Source organism: Entelurus aequoreus, linkage group LG05, assembly GCF_033978785.1.
Source record: "Entelurus aequoreus isolate RoL-2023_Sb linkage group LG05, RoL_Eaeq_v1.1, whole genome shotgun sequence".
Lineage (NCBI taxonomy): Eukaryota > Metazoa > Chordata > Actinopteri > Syngnathiformes > Syngnathidae > Entelurus > Entelurus aequoreus.
Genome location: NC_084735.1, coordinates 78,878,354 through 78,896,885, shown reverse-complemented (window position 1 = coordinate 78,896,885; position 18,532 = coordinate 78,878,354). Strand labels below are relative to the sequence as shown.

At 36.9% G+C, this 18,532-nt stretch overlaps 1 protein-coding gene across 1 annotated transcript in view; it reads left to right on the top strand.

Moving 5' to 3' along the window:
* The window catches only part of LOC133651073 (smoothelin-like protein 2), a 34,812-nt gene extending 23,983 nt beyond the window's left edge, over positions 1 to 10,829 (top strand). Inside the window, exons 4-12 of the mRNA XM_062048996.1 lie at positions 1,910 to 2,026; positions 2,112 to 2,255; positions 2,331 to 2,462; positions 2,544 to 2,606; positions 5,877 to 5,925; positions 5,997 to 6,119; positions 6,196 to 6,310; positions 8,072 to 8,223; positions 10,632 to 10,829. Of these exons, the coding sequence (XP_061904980.1) occupies positions 1,910 to 2,026; positions 2,112 to 2,255; positions 2,331 to 2,462; positions 2,544 to 2,606; positions 5,877 to 5,925; positions 5,997 to 6,119; positions 6,196 to 6,310; positions 8,072 to 8,223; positions 10,632 to 10,758 (1,022 nt within the window). The 3' untranslated portion in view covers positions 10,759 to 10,829. The remainder of the gene's footprint in view (positions 1 to 1,909; positions 2,027 to 2,111; positions 2,256 to 2,330; positions 2,463 to 2,543; positions 2,607 to 5,876; positions 5,926 to 5,996; positions 6,120 to 6,195; positions 6,311 to 8,071; positions 8,224 to 10,631) is intronic.
* Positions 10,830 to 18,532: the final 7,703 nt, after the last annotated feature.

Here is an 18,532-nt window from a genome sequence, read left to right as displayed (position 1 = left end):
CCCTTTGATGATATTACGGACCGTAGATGGTGAAATGCCTAAATTCTTTGCAATAGCTGGTTGAGAAAGGTTTTTCTTAAACTGTTCAACAATTTGCTCACGCATTTGTTGACAAAGTGGTGACCCTCGCCCCATCCTTGTTTGTGAATGACTGAGCATTTCATGGAATCTACTTTTATACCCAATCATGGCACCCACCTGTTCCCAATTTGCCTGTTCACCTGTGGGATGTTCCAAATAAGTGTTTGATGAGCATTCCTCAACTTTATCAGTATTTATTGCCACCTTTCCCAACTTCTTTGTCACGTGTTGCTGGCATCAAATTCTAAAGTTAATGATTATTTGCAAAAAAAAAAAAGTTTATCGGTTTGAACATCAAATATGTTGTCTATGTAGCATATTCAACTGAATATGGGTTGGGAATGATTTGCAAATCATTGAATTCCATTTATATTTACATCTAACACAATTTCCCAACTCATATGGAAACAGGGTTTGTATATGCATGCCCTAGTAAACAAAAAAAAAAGCCATATTTATTTTGATTGTTACATTTTGAAGTACATTTGTGCAGGTGGGTGCGAATGTACCCATTACCAGAGCTGTACACTGTATGAAAAGTTATATAAAAATTGGCCTAATTAATACTGTGGAGGTTGCCCTCCAGTGGGTCCCTCAGACCACCAAACATTGCCACAAGAGCCCAGATCAGGGTTACAACACTTGTTTTATTTTTCCTCACAAGGTGTAAATGTTCTGCTTTCCAGCAAAATGTTTTTTCCAGTCCGTGTCTCGCTCTCTCTCTCTCGCTCTCTCTCTCTCGCTCTCTCTCCAGCTCCATTAGCGTGTCTCAATCCGGCTGCTGCTAATAAAGGCGACAGGTGATTAGATAACAAGGCCCACCTGGGCCATCCACTCACCTGTCGCTGTCTTCGAGGCCGGTCCTGGCACACCCCGTTCCGCGGCAGGCCCGCAGGCCACGCCCCCCTCCACAAATACAATTGCTCCTTCCGACATGAGCGGGAAAATAATCCACAAAGTACACAAGCTCATACAAGGGCACATGTACGTTGTAGTCATGTTGATACGTGGATGTAATAGCTCTTCTCGCTAGTTATTAATGCTAACCACCATCTTGCTTAATAGAGATAAGCAGAAATAGCATACCTTGAAGGGCAACTGTGCGTGTGTGTGTGCATATATATATATATATATATATATATATATATATATATATATATATATATATATATATATATATATATATATATATATATATATATATATATATATAATAAGTAGCTTGCCTGCTGAAAGTGTGGGCACCCCTGCTGTATTCTATGTAAAATACTCCACAAAAAGGAAGGCAGTGTCATCTCTGTCAGGTTCAAACACTGATAACATCTATTAAACAAGACAAGAATCAAACAGAGACAGAATTCAATTTGTCTCTGTGAGGAGAAACGTGTACATCTGTACCCTTGTACAGTGTCATTACGCTTTGGCGAAAAATTGTACGCCTCCTCTTTTATTTGGACTTTCCCTTTTTAAGGGACGGGGGTCGTAAACAGCCATCGCCTTTGATTACAACAGTTCAAAGAAAAGGTCGTAAAACAGTTCACAGAAAAGGTCCCTGGAGGGGAGTCGGGTCCTGCTTCCTCTTCGCTTTGTAGTTCCCGGGTCAAGACAATATCTTTCTGTTGATTACAATACATGAAAGAAACAGAACACCTTCATGTTGCTCCCCATCCTACACAGTGGAGTTTTACAAGCCTTCTGCTTGGTCGGATTAAAGACAGCTTTTGTCTGCTCGCCGGGAACTCGTTGAAACACAAAGTTTTGTGATAACTCAGATACAATTATTCTGACAATCTCGTCACATGATTGCCATGTTTTTGTGCTCTTCTAGATGTAGAAGAACCCCAGCCTCATTTTCCAATCACTGCCATGGCCCCAAAACTGTATCAGGAAGTAGGTGCAGCCGTCAAAACAGAGAATCCAGCTGGAAATGTATCTCTGAAAAAGGGTAAGTTCATGGAAACTATGAAGACTACCCGGTCCTATTTGGTAGTACCACCATTTTTGTCGTTTTCTGTCGTCCTCCCAAGCAGGAGTACTCGGAGTATCCCAGGATCAATCATCCTTCATATCCCAAACTACTTCAGCCCATCACGCCGTCACTGTGGCGTCAAAATCCGATCCATCTTTACCGGAATCCCAGCCGGTCAAACCGAGAGAGTATCCGTTTCGCCGCGGTGAGTCATCAACAAGCGTCAGTTCTTGTGTTTTCTCACATAATACATGAATCTTTGCTTTTTTTCCCCGATCAGACGTCAGCAGTGATCTCAAGCCAGACTCGCGTCTCTCGGCCTCGGTGAGGGCCAACACGGATTCGCCGCCAGCTGCTACTCCGACATTGCAGGAACCGTCGGTTAAACCTGGGGAGTACCCCTTTAAGAGAGGTGGGTCTTGGCGAAAAAGGTATTTGTTAAATAATTTCTGCTATCATTTTTGGGTTTTTTTTGTCCCCAAATTGATTGCAGCTCCACTTCTGAAGACATCGAGTCCAACTCTAAAGAGAAGTGTGAGCTTCCCTCAGCCAGCAGGTAAAGAACTATTGAGCCCGAACTCACCATTGTGATACCGGCTAACATTATTCTAAAACGGGAAGACCACTAAAGTCCGACATAACGTAGTTTTTCCAACCATGGGAAGGAATAAAGTAAGGAGGAAGGACATTGCTGAAAAGAAGAACCGAATGATAATTCATTTAATTCTGAAAATAAATCATACAAAAATATTACTGAGCGTCTAAACGGCGGACATTTATCCATGAAAATATGGAGCAGCTGCTGCTCAAGGAGACTCTCCCAGGTAAACGCTGTACATTATTGTTACGTTCTTAAAACTACTTTAGTCGTTTTTTTATACCACATTCCTTATCCCAAAGTTTGTTTTTTTCTTTTTAAAAGGTATGTTACATGTTTAAATGGTGTTATTTTGGGGAGCAAAGCACTGATTAAATTGATTTCAATTCATTTCACAATCCCAAGTTTTTTATGAGGTACGAGCTGCATCACCTAACCCGGAGGTCAGGAACCCGCCCTCGTGGCTCCCTGGACCATTTTTAAAAAATGATTAAAAATGGAAAAAGATGTGGTAAAATAATTTTGTAGTTTTAGTATGTTTTTTGTTTGAGGACAAACATGACACAAATGTTCCCAATTGTTAGAAAGCCCACTGTTTAATATGTTTGTGTGTATGCTTCACTGATGACAGTATTTGGTGAACATCGTTTTGTCCTACTAATTTTGGCGATTCTTGAACTCACCATAGTGTGGCGCAGGGGTCACCAACGCGGTGCCCGCGGGCACCAGGTAGCCCGTAAGGACCAGATGAGTCGCCCGCTGGCCTGTTCTAAAAATAGCTCAAATAGCAGCACTTACCAGTGAGCTGCCTCCATTTTTTAAATTGTATTTATTTACTAGCAAGCTGGTCTCGCTTTGCCCGACATTTTTAATTCTAAGAGAGACAAAACTCAAATAGAATTTGAAAATCCAAGAAAATATTTTAAAGACTTGGTCTTCACTTGTTTAAATAAATTCATTAATTGTTTTACTTTGCTTCTTATAACTTTCAGAAAGACAATTTTAGAGAAAAAATACAACCTTAAAAATGATTTTAGGATTTTTAAACACATATACCTTTTTACCTTTTAAATTCCTTCCTCTTCTTTCCTGACAATTTAAATCAATGTTCAAGTAAATTTATTTTTTTTATTGTAAAGAATAATAAATACATTTTAATTTAATTCTTCATTTTAGCTTCTGTTTTTTCGACAAAGAATATTTGTGAAATATTTCTTCAAACTTATGATTAAAATTCAAAAAAATTATTCTGGAAAATCTAGAAAATCTGTAGAATCAAATTTAAATCTTATTTCAAAGTCTTTTGAATTTCTTTTAAAATGTTTGTTCTGGAAAATCTCTAAGTTTTTCAACTTGTTTAAGTCGGGGTCCACTTATGCTAGCTGCGATTTAGAGCTAATGCCAATATTTGCTTTCCTACATTTGACACTTATTTTTGTGTTTCCCTGTTGTAATTAGTTATTTCTTTAATTAATATTATTAGTTTATAAAGATATAATGCTAGGTTCACACCAACGGCGCTTTAAAGCGGCATGCAAAGCGGCATGCAAAGCGGCATGCAAAGCGGCGTTAAAGCGTAACAAAGCCTGATTAAAGCGTGAGGGTCGTAATGGATCGTGGGAAAGCTTGTAGTGAAGCGGGACATGCGGCAAGTTCGCCAAAAAATTTTAAACGGTTTTAAAAAATTTGGCGCTCTGTCAAGGATGGAATAAAGTGCCGAGAGCGTATCAAAGCCTGACAAAGCTCAGCAAAGCTTGACTCAAAGTGTAGGAAAGCTTAACAGATCTTGGTTCAAAGCGCGGACCCCAGTCTACAACTACAAATAGGAAGTGACTGTGGTATTGACTAGTGACATTGAATATAAAAAATAAAAGAAATGCCTTTTATTGTCAATTAGCATAAGAAATGAAAGATAGATATTTATTAAGATGACAAAGAAATAAAAGAAATGAAGATATAAAACATAATAAATAATAAACATAATATAACGGGAAAAAAAGAGAAATTGAAAAAATAAATGGATATAAAACATAATAAATAATAAACATAATATAACGGAAAAAAAAGAGAAATTGAAAAAATAAATGAATGTAAAACATAATAAATAATAAACATAATATAACAGAAAAAAAAGAGAAATTGAAAAACAAATGAATATAAAACATAATAAATAATAAACATAATATAACGAAAAAAGAAGAGGAATTGAAAAAATAAATGAATATAAAACATAATAAATAATAAACATAATACAACAGAGAAAAAAAAGAGAAATTGAAAAAATAAATGAATATAAAACATAATAGATAATAAATAATAAACATAATATAACGGAAAAAAAGAGGAATTGAAAAAATAAATGAATATAAAACATAATAAATAATAAACATAATATAACGAAAAAGAAGAGAAATTGAAAAAATAAATGAATATAAAACATAATAGATAATAAATAATAAACATAATATAACGGAAAAAAAAGAGAAATTGAAAAAAATAGATGAATATAAAAAATGTGTGGAAAACAAAAAGAGAAATCAAATAAATAGATAAATCTAAAAAAATGTGGGGAAAACTTAGTATACTGAGTTTTTCACATTTTTTTTTACTTATTTGTTTATCATATTTCTCTTTTTTATTATATTACGTGTGCGCACGCAATTTATTCATCAAATTCACAAAATAATAATCACAGCATCTTCCAAATTGCACATAATTACATAACAATATCACATTTCAAAGTCATTATTACAAATGAATGTTCATAATGTTCATGACACATTAATTCCAATGCACAACAGAGCTTGATAATCGTGTCAGAGCCTGATTTAAAGCGTCAGGATCGCATCAAAGCATAATAAAGTTCAATAAAGCGTAATAAAACGTATCAAAGCGTGATTTAAAGCATATCAAAGCGGCATCAAATCGTGAGGAACGGTAATCCGTCCCCCCAAAGCGGCAACTAATTTGTATCAGAGCGTATCAAAGCATAACATTACTTCGGAGATCGGGATATTCGTGGAAAAATTGACAAAAATGACGGTTGGTGTGAACCAGGCATAAGGTAATTTTTGTCTACAGTAATGGTGTTAGCATGCTAGCGAATACAGCTAAAAAAAACATGACTCTATTTTCTGCTTGGTATTTTTTCTGTTTTTGATGATTTGCTTATTATTTGTCACTTTGTGTACACTCTCAACTGTAAAATGTATGCTTATGTCTTTACAGAAAAACTTCTTCCCTCTAAATCAATCGTCAAAACAGGTTTCGACAACAAGTAAGTTGACCGCGACCCTCGTGTTTACGTCCTATTCGCATCGCAGTCAATATCCGTGTCTCCGTTTTCAGGAAAGCTAACCCGCCCAGCGTTGACTTCAAACCGGACCCGGTGAAGTCTCACACGCTTCCTCGCCCCAGCGGGGCTCAGGCCAAGCGCGCCCTCTTCGAGAGGATGAACTCGGAGCCGACAAAGTTCGTACATTTGAAGTGTTTCCAGGAACAAGTTATCGCTCCGACGCTTGAAGTAAGTTGCATTTTTATTGGATAGGCCGAAGGATTCCAAACCCAAACTGAAGCGATCCCAGAGTTTTGGAGTTTCTAGCGCTAGTGGTATAAAGCAGATCCTGCTGGAGTGGTGCCGCTCAAAAACCATTGGATATAAGGTACAAAACTATTAGCTGAAATAGATAACAGTGGTCTCATTGGGGTTTTTACAGGCAGAGATAAGAAATCTGCCACTATGGGGGCTGTACTGTACCAGTTATTTACAATTATCTTTATTTGTATTATTATTATTACTACAAAACCAGTGAAGTAAACCGTACATAAAAACAGAATACAATGATTTGCAAATTATTTTCAACCCGTATTCGATTGAATAGACTGCAAAGACAAGATACTTAATGTTGGAACTGGAAAACGTTGTTATTTTTTGTAAATATTAGCTCATTTGGAATTTGATGCCTGCAACATGTTTCAAAAAAGCTGGCGCAAGTGGCAAAAAAGACTGAGAAAGTTGAGGAATGCGCTACAAACACTTATTTGGAACACCCCACAGGTGAACGGGCTAATTGGGGAACAGGTGGGTGCCGGGATTGGGTGTAAAAGCAGCTTCCATGAAATGCTCAGTCATTCACAAACAAGGACGGGGCGCGGGTCAGCACTTTGTGAACAAATGAACAGCATTTCTCAACCAGCTATTGCAAGGAATTTAGGGATTTCACCATCTACGGTCGGTAATATCATCAAAAGGTTCAGAGAATCTGGAGAAATCACTGCACGTAAGCAGCAAGGCTGAAAACCAACATTGAATGCTTGTGACGTTCGATCCCTCAGGCGGTACTGCGTAAAAAAACAACATCAGTGTGTAAAGGATATCGCCACGTGGGCTCAGGAACACTTCAGAAAACCACTGTAAGTAACTACAGTTGGTCACTACATCTGTAAGTGCAAGTTAAAACTCTACTATGCAAAGCGAAAGCCATTTATCAACAACACCCAGAAACGCCGCCGTCTTCGCTGGGCCGTAGCTCATCTAAGATGGACTGATGCAAAGTGGAAAAGTGTTCTGTGGTCTGACGAGTCCACATTTCAAACTGTTTTTGGAAACTGTGGACGTCGTGTCCTCCGGACCAAAGAGGAAAAGAACCATCCGGATTGTTCTAGGCGCAAAGTTGAAAAGCCAGCATCTGTGATGGTATGGGGGTGTATTAGTGCCCAAGACATGGGTAACTTACACATCTGTGAAGGCACCATTAATGCTGAAAGGTACATACAGGTTTTGGAGCAACATATGTTGCCATCCAAGCAACGTTACCATGGACGCCCCTGCTTATTTCAGCAAGACAATGCCAAGCCACGTGTTAGAATAGCATGGCTTCATAGTAAAAGAGTGCGGGTACTAGACTGGCCTGCCTGTAGTCCAGACCTGTCTCCCATTGAAACTGTGTGGCGCATTATGAAGCCTCAAATACCACAACGGAGACCCCCGGACTGTTGAACAACTTAAGCTGTACATCAAGCAAGAATGGGAAAGAATTCCACCTCAAAAACTTCAAAAATGTGTCTCCTCAGTTCCCAAACGTTTACTGAGTGTTGTTAAAAGGAAAGGCCATGTAACACAGTGGTAAAAAAATACCCCTGTGCCAACTTTTTTGCAATGTGCTGCTGCCATTAAATTCTAAGTTAATGATTATTTGCAAAAAAAAATGTAGTTTCTCAGTTGGAACATTAAATATCTTGTCTTTGCAGTCTATTCAATTGAATATAAGTTGAAAAGGATTTGCAAATCATTGTATTCTGTTTTTATTTATTTATTCAGTTATATTACAGGTTTAGCTCTGACAACAAGAGTAAATAGAGTCTATGGTTAGGAGAAAAGTCAATTAAAAAAAAAATTAATGCACTAATATATTCCTCGGCAGAACATCGACATCCAGAATTTCTCCTCCAGCTGGAGCGACGGAATGGCTTTCTGTGCTCTGGTCCACTCCTTCTTCCCTCTGGAGTTTGACTACAACACGTTACAGCCCGCCAACCGCAAGCAGAACTTGCAAACGGCCTTCACCATAGCGGAGTAAGTGGAATCGAGCCCTGCAAGAATAAAGTTCATTTTATAACCTCAGGTCCTAAAATGGTCCCTCTCATTAAAGTATACTTTATAAAAACACATACAGTTTTTTTTTTTGTCAATTTCACCATAGTCTTTGAAACAATCTAACCATTTGTCTGAAATTGTAAAATATTTAAATTTTATGATCATTACTTTTTTTTTTTGGATGATAAATAATTTGTTATTATATTGTTTATTATTGTTTGTTTTTTTGTCCATTTTGTCATAAAAACTAATCATTATATGAATAGGAAAAACCTAAAATATGCAATAGTTTCCAAAGACTATGGTGAAAAGTGGAACATTTGGGAGTGGTAGTCAGTTTACTTTTTACACTCCGGTCCTAAAGTGGTCCCTCTAATTCACGGATAATTAAAAAAATATATTTTAAAAAAATTCCCAATATCAAATATTTAAAAAAATGTACTTGAACGTATTATTAATATGTATTTAAATTTAATGATAATTACTATTATTATTGTCTATGTTTTTAAATAAAAGAGGTAGTTTAATATTATATTGTTTATTATTTGTTTTTGTTCCCATTTTGTCATGAAAACTACTGATTTTATTAATAGAAAAAACAAAAAATATGCAACATTTTCCAAAGATTAAGGTGTAAAGTGGAATATTTGGGAGGATTGCTGTTTACTTTTTACCCTCAGGTGCTAAACTGTCCCTCTCATAAGCCTATGATTTAATATATATATATATATATATATATATATATATATATATATATATATATATATATATATATATATATATATATATATATATATATATATATATATATATATATATATATAGGACAAATTTCACCACATCTAGTGTGTGTGTGACAATCATTGGTACTTTAATCTTTAATCTTAATATATATATATATATATATATATATATATATATATATATATATATATATATATATATATATATATATATATATATATATATATATATATATATATATATATATATATATATATATATATAATGCAATATATACAATATATATATATATATATATATATATATATAATGCAATATATACAATATATATATATATATATATATATATATATATATATATAAATATATATATACTGTATATATATATATATATATGCGACTTGTCCAGGGTGTACCCCGCCTTCCGCCCGAATGCAGCTGAGATAGGCTCCAGCACCCCCCGCGACCCCGAACGGGACAAGCGGTAGAAAATGGATGGATGGATATATAAAATCATATCACATCTTTAAACAAATAAAATCAAACAAACTATTGATACAATAATTTATTATATCCAAATGTTATGATCATTACTATTATTATTATTGTTACTATCCTTTCTATTGTCCTAATAAGTATTATAGTTTGAATTATTACATTGTTTATGATTATTTGTTTTTATGCCCATTTTGTCTTTTATTAATAGGAAAGCACAAAATATGCAATATTTTCCAAAGATTAAGGTGCAAAGTGGAACTTTTTTCAGGTCCAAAAATGTGCCCTCTCATTAACGTATAATTGAAAAAGTATATTAAAAACAATTTTACTATATCAAATCTTTAAAAATACAAACTTAAACAAAGTATTGATGTAATAACTTCCATCCATCCAGCTTCTTCCGCTTATCCGAGGTCGGGTCGCGGGGGCAGCAGCCTAAGCAGGGAAGCCCAGACTTTCCTCTCCCCAGCCACTTGGTCCAGCTCTTCCCGGGGGATCCCGAGGCGTTCCCAGGCCAGCCGGGAGACATAGTCTTCCCAACGTGTCCTGGGTCTTCCCCGTGGTCTCCTACCGGTCGGACGTGCCCTAAACACCTCCCTAGGGAGGCGTTCGGGTGGCATCCTGACCAGATGCCCGAACCACCTCATCTGGCTCCTCTCTTATGTTATCCTTACTTTTATTAATATTAATAATATAGTTACTACTTTTATTGTCATAACTATTGCTTAAATTAAGATAATAAATAACTAGATATGGTATTGTTTATTATTATGTGTTTTCATGCCTATTTTGTCATTAAAACTGCTCATTTTGCAATATTTTCAATAGATAAGGTGCAAAGTGGAATAATTTGGAGGACTACTCTGGCAACACTGATTTTGACAAACAAAAATCAAATCTAATACATCATATTTTTTCCACTACTTCAAATATTTTAACAACATCAGACCTAACTTTAGCAATGAGTTTATTCTAAAAAATGGGATTACAATGAGAGTCAATGGGACCAAATGGGTCCTGAAGGTTAATAGTGCAATCATAAATGCACTATTAATTAAAAAACAACAAATCCTGGCCATTTTTCCTCCAATTAGCCTTAAAATGTAGCCACATTGTATCCTTAAATATATCATCCCTCCTGTCAGGAAACAAGCTGACTGTCTCCGTCTGATCGAGGTGGACGACATGCTGGAAATGGGGGACAAGCCGGACCCAATGTGTGTGTTTACATATGTCCAGTCCCTGTACAACCACTTGAAGACGTTTGAGTAACTCTGTATCAGAGATCTTCATCACAAAGATGCATATTGTTGTTTTGCTACAATATATAACCATCGTCACGAATAAGCAATCTCTTATTTGGATTTGAGTTCTGTGTGTGTCTCTTTTAAATTTGCAGTGTTTGCACTATTGAAAGTAATATATATATATATATATATATATATATATATATATATACAGTCAAGAAAATAAGTATTTGAACACCCTGCTATTTTGCAAGTTCTCCCACTTACAAATCATGGAGGGGTCTGAAATTTTCATGGTAGGTGCATGTCTACTGTATGAGAGATAACCTAAAAAGAAAAATCCAGAAATCACAATCTATGATTTTTTAACAATTTATTTGTGTGATAAAGCTGAAAATAAGTATTTGAACACCAACATTAATATTTGGTAGAGTAGCCTTTGTTTGCAATTACAGAGGTCAAACGTTTCCTGTAGTTCTTCACCAGGTTAGCACAGACTGCAGGAGGGATTTTGGCCCACTCCTCCACACAGATCTTCTGTAGATCAGTCAGGTTTCTGGGCTGTCGCTGAGTAACACAGACTTTCAGCTCCCTCCAAAGATTTTCAATTGGATTTAGATCTGGAGACTGGCTAGGCCACTCCAGAACCTTGATATGGTTCTTACAGAGCCACGTCTTGGTTTTCCTGGCTGTGTGCTTTGGGTCATTGTCATGTTGGAAGATCCAGCCACGACTCATCTTCAATGATCTGACTGAGGTAAGGAGGTTTTTGGCCAAAATCTCACAATACATGGCTGCAGTCATCCTCTCCTTAATACAGTACAGTCGTCCTGTCCCATGAGCAGAAAAACACCCCCAAAGCATGATGCTACCACCCCCATGCTTCACAGTAGGGATGGTGTTCTTGGGATGGTACGCATCATTCTTCTTCCTCCAAACACGCATAGTGGAATTATGACCAAAAAGGTCAATTTTGGTCTCATCTGTCCACAAAACTTTCTCCCATGACTCCTCTGGATCATCCAAATGGTCATTGGCAAACTTAAGACGGGCCTTAACATGTGCTGGTTTTAGCAGGGGAACCTTCCGTGCCATGCATGATTTCAAACCATGACGTCTTAGTGTATTACCAACAGTGACCATGGAAACAGTGGTCCCAGCTCTTTTCAGGTCATTGACCAAGTCCTGCCGTGTAGTCCTGGGCTGATTCCTCACCTTTCTTAGCATCATTGAGACCCCACGAGGTGATATCTTGCATGGGGCTCCACTCCGATTGAGATTGACCGTCATGTTTAGCTTCTTCCATTTTCTAATGATTGCTCCAACAGTGGACCTTTTTTCACCAAGCTGCTTGGCAATTTCTCCGTAGCCCTTTCCATCCTTGTGGAGTTGTACAATTTTGTCTCTGGTGTCTTTGGACAGCTCTTTGGTCTTAGCCATGCTGAATGTTTGGGTCTTACTGATTGTATGGGCTGGACAGGTGTCTTTATGCAGCTAACGACCTCACACAGGTGCATCTGATTCAGAATAATACAGTGGAGTGGAGGAGGACTTCTAAAGGCGGACTAACAGGTCTTTGAGGGTCAGAATTCTAGCTGATAGACAGGTGTTCAAATACTTATTTTCAGCTGTATCACACAAATAAATTGTTAAAAAATCATAGATTGTGATTTCTGGATTTTTCTTTTTAAGTTATCTCTCATCCAGTGGACATGCACCTACTGTGAAAATTTCAGACCCCTCCATGATTTCTAAGTGGGAGAACTTGCAAAATAGTAGGGTGTTCAAATACTTATTTTCTTGACTGTATATATATATATATATATATATATATATATATATATATATATATATATATATATATATATATATATATATGTGTAAATATGTGTAAATATATACATGTGTATATATATATATATATATATATATATATATATATATATAATATATGTATGTGTGTATATATATATATATATATATATATGTATAATATATATATATACACTACCGTTCAAAAGTTTGGGGTCACCCACACAATTTTGTGGAATAGCCTTCATTTCTAAGAACAAGAATAGACGGTCGAGTTTCAGATGAAAGTTCTCTTTTTCTGGCCATTTTGAGCGTTTAATTGACCCCACAAATGTGATGCTCCAGAAACTCAATCTGCTCAAAGGAAGGTCAGTTTTGTAGCTTCTGTAACGAGCCAAACTGTTTTCAGATGTGTGAACATGATTGCACAAGGGTTTTCTAATCATCAATTAGCCTTCTGAGCCAATGAGCAAACACATTGTACCATTAGAACACTGGAGTGATAGTTGCTGGAAATGGGCCTCTATACACCTATGTAGATATTGCACCAAAAACCAGACATTTGCAACTAGAATAGTCATTTACCACATTAGCAATGTATAGAGTGTATTTCTTTAAAGTTAAGACTAGTTTAAAGTTATCTTCATTGAAAAGTACAGTGCTTTTCCTTCAAAAATAAGGACATTTCAATGTGACCCCAAACTTTTGAATGGTAGTGTATATATATGTGTGTGTATATATATATATATATATATATATATATATATATATATATATATATATATATATATATATATATATATATATATATATATATATATATATATATATATATATATATATATATATATATATATATATATATATAAAATAAAATACATGACTGTTTGAGTCAGTGCACATTGCCACCGACTGGCCAAGTCGAGGCAGTACTACCCATAAGGTTGACTAGTTTTACCTCATGGGACATTTTATTAGGTACACCTGCACACTAATATACATTCTCATTTTATTACACAGCAATAATGCATGTTATTTTTTTTGGGCTACATAAAAAAAAGAGGGGGGGTGGGGGGTGTAAGGCCTAAAATATAAAGATATAGACTGATATGTAGACTGAAAATAAAAATATATAGACTGTTATGTTCGGATAAGCGGAAGATGGATGGATGGATGGAAGACTGATATGTGAATTTATTAGATCGACATGGAGCCCCCGTACTAAAAAAAATTTAAAAAGAAAGGAAAAATATTAAATGAAACCACTTGACACAAAAACCCATAACATTGATAGGAACTCAAGAGTAGATGGTAATAGTGTGTTTTGACCTCCATTTTTGTTTTTAGTCTTGTTTTGGAAGCGGCCGGCTTCAAAACTGGTACATGGGCATGGCAGGAAGAGACAAAATCATATTTTAATTACATATATATATTACATTTATATAATATATATTTATATATGTATATATATATATATATAAATATTGTATATATATTTATGTGTGTGTGTATATATATATATATATATATATATATATATATATATATATATATATATATACAGTATGTATATATATATATATGTATACACACACACACACACACACACACACACACACACATATATATATATATATATATATATATATATATAATTTTTATTTTTTTTAACTGCGGAATCTTAGCTTTTTTTCTCCTAGCCGGTTATCCTCATTCCTGGAGCATAATTCAGGCTTCAGTGGTTTACAAAATGGATGGTAATTATTTCCAAAAAGGACACACATTTACGTGTATTACGACATAGCAATTTACAAATAAATACATCGAAAAAATTATTCAAAAACAGGTGTGTGACTTGATTTTTTGGGGGGGGGGGTCTGAACCCATTACCTCCCTGCTTGGCACTCAGCATCAAGGGTTGGAATTGGGGGTTAAATCACCAAAAATGATTCCCGGGCGCGGCTACGCTGCTGCCCACTGCTCCCCTCACCTCCCAGGGGGTGATCAAGGGGATGGGTCAAATGCAGAGGACAAATTTCACCACACCTAGTGTGTGTGTGACAATCATTGGTACTTTAACTTTAACTTAACTACTTTTTGTCGCCAGCTTCGGCCTCGCCCACGGACCGGCACCAGTCTGCGGCCCTGTGGTTGGTGACCCCTACTTATGCTGCACTTCACTGATTTTATGATCATTAAATACACTTACCAACTCTGAACAGTAGACACTTGAAAAGGCTGATTATCGAGGTTAATTTGTGTATTACGAAAGCTTATTTTGTGACACTGAATATTTTTGAGTTTCAATTTTTTTTTACATCAAATTATGTTGACCATTTCATGAAATAAAAATGTAATGCATAATACGGTGTTAAGATTTAGTGCGGAAAAATTATTTTATGAAAAAAATTCAGACTTTAAAGAACTGAATTGAGTGCAGAAATATTCATTGCCTCAAAACTCAAGACTCACTTCCAGTAAATTAGGACTGAAACAACCGATCCGTTCTTTCGTCTTAATTCACTGAAAGTTTTAAAGCAACAAATATTTCTGCACTGTAATTTTTTGACAATGAATTTTTTTTATATACTGAATTTCTATACAAAACATACATTTTGCTCACACATTTTTATTCAACGAAATTGTCAGCAAAGTTTGATGTAAAACAATTCAAACACATAAAATTCCGTTAAATAAATTCAGTGTCCCAAAAAGTATAGTAATAGAAATGAACCTTTATTAACCTTTTTACTGTGTATGAAGGTTCTGTCACGACGGGGGGGGGGTCTCAGCTTGCTGCGAGGTTTGTTCTCCCAGGATGCAAACGGACTATTCCGGACAAGGCGTGCAGGTAAAAATATGATTTAATTCTCAAAACTCAAAAAGGTACAAAAACGGAAAACAAGGCGAAGAAAGCACAACGCGCTGATCGCACTTGGAGAGTTAAAGTAAATACTTAGCATAGACTATGGACATAGAGAACTTATGAAACTGGGGCATGAAATAAACACGACTTACGTAGTCCGGGCATGAGACAAACAATGGCGCCAGGACGACTGACTGGCAAAGGCAGGCTTAAATAATGTCTCTAGATTGGGAACAGGTGCGCGTCCTGAACACCAGAGGCAGGTGAAAATCATAAGTAGCCATGGTAACTAAAACAAGGGTGCACAAAAACAGGAACTATGGAGTCTAAAACTAACAGAACATAACAAAAACATGATCCGGACCACGGATCGTGACAGGTTCTCATTCATCCAGGTCATTGTCATCTTAGGGCGTTCAATCGTTCGCAACTGGACTGCTTGGTTTGTCTTGGAAGACGTTTCTCCGCTCATCCGAGTAGGCTTCATCAGTTCGTGCTCATAGACTGAGATTGGTCAAATCTAGTGGTCACGGTTGGTGCCAAAATCCCAAATATTTACATTCCAAAAACCAGGAGGGTGTGCCCGGGCAAGGATGGTTTCGCATTATCGTAGTGAGAAAAACTGTTTTGATGCAAACAAGCAATCCTAGCTGTCAAAGCCAACGACAGTCATAGAGTGTAACTTCCCCTCGTTAGCATTGAGGTGTTGTGTGGCAGAACGATGGCTGTGAGACGACAACGACCAGTCCAAAATAGTCTGAACTCCCCACGTTAGCATTCCATTCAGTTGTAAACTGTCATCTTCTGGGACCAGAATGTTTCTAACCCCTGTTATATGTTGGAGGCTAAATTGCAGAGTCTTTTAGGAATGGTTGAAAGGACAGTGTTGTATGTGGGAGACCACCTCTGTTCAGGGATGTTTTTTCAACCATGACATAGATGACTTCCCTCACTCTTTCGTACCATCCGTCCTCCCTGGCCAGAATCTCTACATTTTTGTTCTCAAAGTAGTCCTGTTTCTTCCTGAGGTGCAGGTAAGACAGCTGAGTCTTGGCCTGAAGCGTTATCTCGTCAATGCTCTGCCATACGTCGGCTTAGTGGTTGTTTTGTTTCCCCCAATACACGAATCAGTGCATTCATCATTACACTGGATAGCATACACCAGATTGTTTTTGTGGGTGTGGGGTGTCTGGTCTTTAGGATGTGTCAGGGTTGCCCCTGACAGTTTGGTTGCGTTTGTCTTAGTTTCCTGTCAGTGCTTTTATTTGGTCTTCATTTCCTGCTTGTATCCCTGAGTGCTTTTTCCCCTCAGCTGTGGCTGATTGGCACCGGGCCACACCTGGTGTCAATCAGCCAGATGCTATTTGAACCTGCCTTCCCCGCCAGTCAGTGCTGGATTATTGTCCTACCTACCTGTCGTGTCGATGTCAGTGTAGCTGTATGCGGTAGTGGTAAGCTATATTCTGTAGCTGTTTGTAGCTTACTGGTTTTTTTTTGTTCCTATAGTCCCTGTTTGCTGGATCCCTGTTTCCAGTTTGTCCTCCTAGTTCCTGGTTTGTGTTTTTTGCTTTATATTGAACATTAAATCATGTTTTGCCGCTCAATGCCTGCCGCCATCTCTGCATCTTGGGGTTCGTCAACAACACGCCTTGACAGGATGCACAGGTCTCTGTCTCAGGGTGTTGCCTGGTTTGAAGTGTACTGGAATTATTCTGAGTTCCTCAGACAGACCTGATAGACTTCGACTTACTTAGACTTAGACCGACTTTAGTGATCCACAAGGGAAATCGTTCCACACAGTAGCTCAGTTACAAAGAACGGAAAGGACAATGCAGGTATAAAGTAGACTACAAATGTACCGTAGTAGCAATATAAATATAAGATATATGTAATGTTTACATAATATATATACAGTATATAATATATGCTGATATATATTATATTTTTACATAATAAATACAATATATAACCATTACCATGTACAATATTACAGTATGTGTAACAGCTGCAGCATAAAATAGAGAGTAGATCCAGCAGAAAATATACGTTATGAACAAAGAGAGGTAGCTAACAGAAGGTGTCAGGTAATAGATATCATCTATTGCTGTATGGCGAGTGATAATACGGCTGGATGGAGTGTGGAGTGAAGGATTTCTTGAATCGAACACTGTGGGAACGATACTGGAAGAGCCCGTTGGAGTATGAACTCCGCTGTCCCTTAATTGTCAGGTGGAGTAGGTGGGCAGGATTGTCTATGATGGCGAGCAGTTTGTCCCTCACTCCATCAGCGTGCCAATAGTTTGGCCGGCTTTCCGGATCAGATTGTCAATCCGGTTTGAGTCCCTTTTGCTGGTGCTGCTCCTCCAACCAACCACTGCAAAGTACAGGGCACTGGCCACAACAGACTGATAAAAGACCTCCAACAGCTTGCCGCACACATTAAAGGACCTAAGCTGCACATGCCCTTCTTGTGTACAGCTTTGCTGTTGTCCTTCCAGTCCAGTCTGCAGTTCAAGTGGACTCCCAGGTACTTGTACTGCCCCACTACTGCCACCTCCCGGCCCTGGATGTTGAAGGGCTCCACATGGGTCATGTTCTTCTTGAAGTCGATGACCAACTCCTTGGTCTTGTCCACATTAAGGAGCAGATGGTTCGCCTGAGATCACTCTGTATTACGAATTTTTTGGACACTGAATTTGTGTAACTGAATTTTTTGCGCCCGAATTATGTGAAATTATTTTTTTTGTACACCAAATTATGCTGACAATTCCATTGAATAAAAACTTGGCGGGCAAAATTTGTGTGTTTAAAAAATCAGTGTATACATTTTTTTTTGGAGCTCATTGGCTGGTTCTTGGACAGGATTGATTTTGCGTCAGTCTTAATTTATCGAACGTGAGTCTCGAGTTCTGAAGCATTGACAAACACACACATACACATTCTATACATATACATTCACTGTACAAACACACATATACACATACTGTACATATACATTCACTGTACAAACACACATATACACATACTGTACATATACATTCACTGTACAAACACACACATACACATACTGTACATATACATTCACTGTACAAACACACACATACACATACTGTACATATAC